Genomic DNA, 4957 nt, shown 5'->3' on the forward strand with positions numbered 1-4957 from the left:
TTTGACATTGCACAGCAGGGCTGGGCTATTATTTACGAAGCATACACCTGATTACCTCTGCAATCGCTGTGAATAGAAACTGTGGCCATCATCAGCTTAGTAAACGCAGATGCTGCAAGTTTCTCTCCATGTCGGTTTGTGCTCAGCACATTCCGGGCTTCACAAACACAGCTCAGGGTAATCATCTGTTTTGTGCCCACTTATTGTGGCAACACAATGCTTTCGTGCAATGCTGGGCTTTTTTTTTGCCACCTCTGACAAAACAGTGTGGGGAGAGTGACTGGACTGTGTGTTGTGCGGCTGGAGCCTGCAGACTGCTGAGAGAGTGAGTGAGTGAGTAAGTGACCACAAACAGGGGAGCCCAGGGTAAGAAAGATTATTTTTTTATTGATCTACATTTATCTGTATAAAAAGTCACGACTGTGGGTGCTATGATCTTTGTTACGCGGGTTCGTATTTTTCATCCTGCCTTTAACTTTAAAACTCTCAAACGCTTTGTCGAAGGGGAGGACGTGAATTTACTTAACGTGTGATTCCGTTGCTGGGGCGAACGCCTCTCCAGTGCAAAGCCTTGCTCTATTCTATGTGTCTCGTGGTGTGTAAAATGTCAAACTGTGCTGCAAACCATAACCATACTTGCAATTTAATATAGAGTGTAATGTCATAGTGTTGCACCCTGTTGCATTCATTTAACAGTCAACCCTAATCTACACACTTTACTGGTAATTATACCTGTTCACTTAAAGTCCAACCCTCAACTTGTTTGCGCCTGTCCTGACTATAGCTTATCCCATCACGGTGAGGTTATGGACAGTGAAGCTAACATTGATCACATTGTAATCCGGGGTGAGACTGAGTGAGTGTAAGTGAGAATTTGCTATCATTTGCCCTGTTGCTGTAACGCTCAGTTCCTCCCCGTTTGGCAAAGCTCCTCCTCTGCATTTATACCCCTTGAGACTTGCCAAACTGCGGCAGGAACCAATCCGTGGAAACGCCCGAAAAAACAGGCAAAAAACGTTTCCCTTAGAAGGTGTTTCGATTTATTCTATAACCCATCATTGTAATTTTTTTCAAGTTGCAGTTATCAAAGTGTGTGTGCGCGCGCGCGCGCGCGTGTGCGTGTGTATGTGTGCGTGTGCGCGTGTGTACCTTAGGTAAGTTTCCTTACTCCACTCGCCTCTGTTTACTTGGCAGTAAGTAAGGCGCCCGGTTGCTCGTGAATGGACGGATCACTTTCCGGGGATAATAATCCCTTCAAAAAAACAACACAATAATTTGGTCACTCGATCCTCGACTGTGTGCCCGGACACTGCGAGACGCGATTGGCTGCCGCGCTTCACCCGCAACATGCGCAGCCGATTCGCTTCGCGGCATATTCTGCGAAGCGCTTCGAGGGGTCTCAGCCACGCGACGAGGCGCCGAATCGAGCGCCAGGGTCATTATGAGAAGGAGGACGCGGGTGGCAATCAGGTGGTGAAGCGACGATCGGGCGCTCACCGATGTGTCCGAGTCCGTCGCTGGGTGTGGGGACGGTGCTAACTCGCGCCTTTCCTCTTCGCAGCGAGAATCTCGGCAACAAGATGTACAGTTTCATGGGAGGAGGCCTGTTCTGTGCCGGCGTGGGCAACATACTGCTCGTCGTTTCCACGGCGACGGATTACTGGATGCAATACCGTCACTCCGGCAATTTCATGCACCAGGGCCTCTGGAGATACTGCGTGCCGGGCAAATGTTACATACACACTGACAGTGTCGGTAAGCGCACCGTCTGCCCAGCGAATCAGCCGTACATCAATGCGGAGGGTGGTGGTGGGGGGTGAACCAATGCCAGCCTGACCCATGCGGAAACCCATCGCCATGCTTAAGGGCGCCCAACTCACAGCAGCCCGAGAGCTCCACGTACGCACGCCACCCCCCACACGTGGAAATTTTCCCCCCCCCCCGCCCCCACACGCCAACAACGTCCAGTTTAACCGCAAAAATCCGACTGGACGTGAGCGCGTGAGCAGATAGCGTGTTATCAATGACCAGGGACGTATCAAATCGCGTAGCACATACGATCTGGTAACAGGAACATGAGAGGCTCTGCACCAAATGTAAAGATTATTATTATTACTGTTATTATTATTATTATTATTATTATTATTATATAAAGGACTTCACCATCAGGAAAGGCAGCTGCTAGCCTCATGTGATTCATCAAAATTGGAAAGATTGGGCTGAGAAAGACCCTTTTAAATGGGAGGGAGATTACGGAGAAGTATTAATGTATGTTTTCAATACAGACTGGTTGAATTATTTTCTTCTTGCTGTGGTTTGACATAAATAACGGAAACGAACAGGATCGTGCTCTTGCCTTCAAGGCCAGCGACAATTCTGTTTGACCTTAAATAATAATCAATAATAATTAGCATTAATTAATTAATCATAATAATAAATTGGTCACTTCAAATCCACGACTGAGACTACTGTGCGCAATTGGCTGCCACGTTTCATCCACAAAATATACAGTCACTGCACTTTACAGTCTATCCTGTGAAACGCTTTGAGACGTCTCGAAGACGTGATAAGGCGCTGTATCAAATGCGAGGATTATTATTATTATTATTATTATTATTATCATCATCTCACGCTTCTGTTCTCTCTTTCCAGCGTATTGGGATGCCACACGAGCGTTCATGATCCTTTCCCTCCTTGCATGTTTCATTGGCATAGTCATTGGCATCATGGCTTTCACCCATTACTCCTCCTTCAACAGATTTGATAAAACGTTTGCGGCGGGCATCCTGTACTTCACTTCATGTGAGTTGGGGGAAACCTAACAGCAGCGCCTTGGGACGTCCTCCCGACGTGGAAAGGCGCTGTGTGCCAATGCGATTTGTAGTCGAAACCAATTCGCAAACCGTCGCGACCGATGACCGGAGCGGATGCTGGGCTTTTCCTGCGCTAACGGCGGGCTTTGCGTTGCAGGTATCTTTGTGTTACTGGCCATGGCTATATACACCGGGGTGACGGTAAATTATTACGGCAAGCGCTATGGCAATTGGCGCTTCTCCTGGTCCTACATCATAGGCTGGGTGGCTGTGGTCCTCACCTTCTTTGCAGGTAAGAACCAGAACGACTCTGGAAAACACCGAAACACACCCCCCCCCCCACTTTGCCGGATCAGCTCTGCCTAAATGCTCAGGCGTTAGGGTGGAAATTGTGACGTGCGACATGATTATTCGCTTGCTAGATGGTTGGGATGGAATGTGAACGCTCTCTCTCTCTCTCTGCCTGTCATCCGCTGTGTACGAGTGGCTGCACTTTTTCTTTCGCCCGCAAAACCCACGGTCACTCCACTTTACAGCGTATCCCCGTGAAGCGCTTCGAGACGCCTCAACGACGTGATAAGGCGCTGTGTCAAATGCAAGGATTATTATTATTATTAACCCCTGGCCTTGCAAAAAAAAAAAAATCGGTTTATCTTCAGCGTTGCCCCTCAGCGTGGGTCAACTGACGTAACCGAATCCAACGCTATGTTCTCTTCCAGGAATTTTCTACATGTGCGCTTACCGCATGCACGAGAGCCCACGAAGTCCAGCTCCTCGTTAGAATCAAGAAGACATTTAAACAGTGGAAAACTACGGAGGACAGACAATAAGTATTTAATGTCCAGTATTATCAAGCGGTACTTTTCCATTCTCTTTGAAACGGCTAATGACTTTAGAGAGTTAATTAGTGAGACTGTAGACACAAACTGAAAGAAATTGAGGCTGAATTCCTGAAGCTAACGATTATACTGTACTTTCCCAATTACCCCATTCTGAGGAATAAAGTTTTTAAAGAGGCTTTGGACGCATGTTTAACTTTTTTCGGGAACATAGTGTGGAATTTCTCTACCAGGTAATAAAGTGATGCACAGGTCATTGCTTAACGTATGTCTTTATTTATGAGACGGCATTTATTTCTATTTACTCATATTTTTAGTGTACTGAGCCAAAAAGTGAGATTAAATTGAAGTCATGGTTTTTCTTAGTTCTGCCTAATATGGACTTTTTTATTACTACTAATAAAAGTGAATCTATGTTCCAGAAAAGAGCTGTCTTATTCTTAAATAGTCTTGATGAAGTATTCTAGAAAGTAGAACTGTTTACCTCGCAGTGAGTAGGAACCCGGTTGTTAGTCAATTGGCAGATTGTTTTCCGGGGGGTAATAGACCCCTCAAAAAAAAATACTAATAATTTAGTCACTCAATCCACGACTGCTTGTGGGACACTGCTGTGCGCAATTGGCTGCCGTGTTTCGGTCTCAAAAACACACAGTTAATCCACTTTTCAGTATATACTGTGAAGGGCTTTGAGACGTCTCAATGACGTGATGCGGTGCAATATCAAATGCAAATATTATTATTATTATTATTATTAGGTAATGGAAATGAACATCAGATGTGAAGGAAAGTGTAAGGCCTACAGCACAAATATAGAGGCTTAACACCGAGTCAGCAATAAAGGGCATTGATGTGAAATGTACAACTAGAACCTCATTCTAATCTAAATAGGTGTCAAACCTTTGTGCGAAGCGGTTCATACACAAGATGCAGTGAGGCAGATAATAAAGCACTTACCTCTCGGTATCCTCGTCTGAAAGCTTTTTCACAGTGGGCGTTCATTAAAAATAAGTGAAGCACAAAAAAAAACCCACACTTTTGAAAGCTGGGTTATTTGATTTAAAAGCTAAATATTTCTGGTCTGGAATTCAACAACAGTGTTTGCCTTCCAGAGCGTTACCGTAAATTGGACGTAACATTGTTCTGCATTATTAAAAAGTAACTTTTATTTAAGAAAAAAAGACTGCTTTTTTTTTAAAAAAAAAGAATTTTACATTTTTTTTTATTAGGGGAATATTTCACCCGTTCCAGCCAGGTGTTCTTTTATGTTCATTATTAATGATGTGAGGTGAAAGCCAAATACCCTTT

At 44.8% G+C, this 4957-nt stretch overlaps 1 protein-coding gene across 1 annotated transcript; it reads left to right on the plus strand.

Moving 5' to 3' along the window:
- Positions 1–307: 307 nt before the first annotated feature.
- On the plus strand, positions 308–3786 carry lim2.1 (lens intrinsic membrane protein 2.1). The gene is made up of 5 exons (XM_007896044.2): positions 308–366; positions 1562–1755; positions 2653–2802; positions 2971–3105; positions 3533–3786. The coding sequence occupies exons 2-5, from the start codon at positions 1581–1583 to the stop codon at positions 3592–3594; spliced, it is 522 nt and encodes a 173-aa protein (XP_007894235.1). The 5' UTR covers positions 308–366; positions 1562–1580; the 3' UTR covers positions 3595–3786.
- Positions 3787–4957: the final 1171 nt, after the last annotated feature.

Source organism: Callorhinchus milii, unplaced genomic scaffold, assembly GCF_018977255.1.
Source record: "Callorhinchus milii isolate IMCB2004 unplaced genomic scaffold, IMCB_Cmil_1.0 Scaffold25, whole genome shotgun sequence".
Taxonomy (NCBI): domain Eukaryota; kingdom Metazoa; phylum Chordata; class Chondrichthyes; order Chimaeriformes; family Callorhinchidae; genus Callorhinchus; species Callorhinchus milii.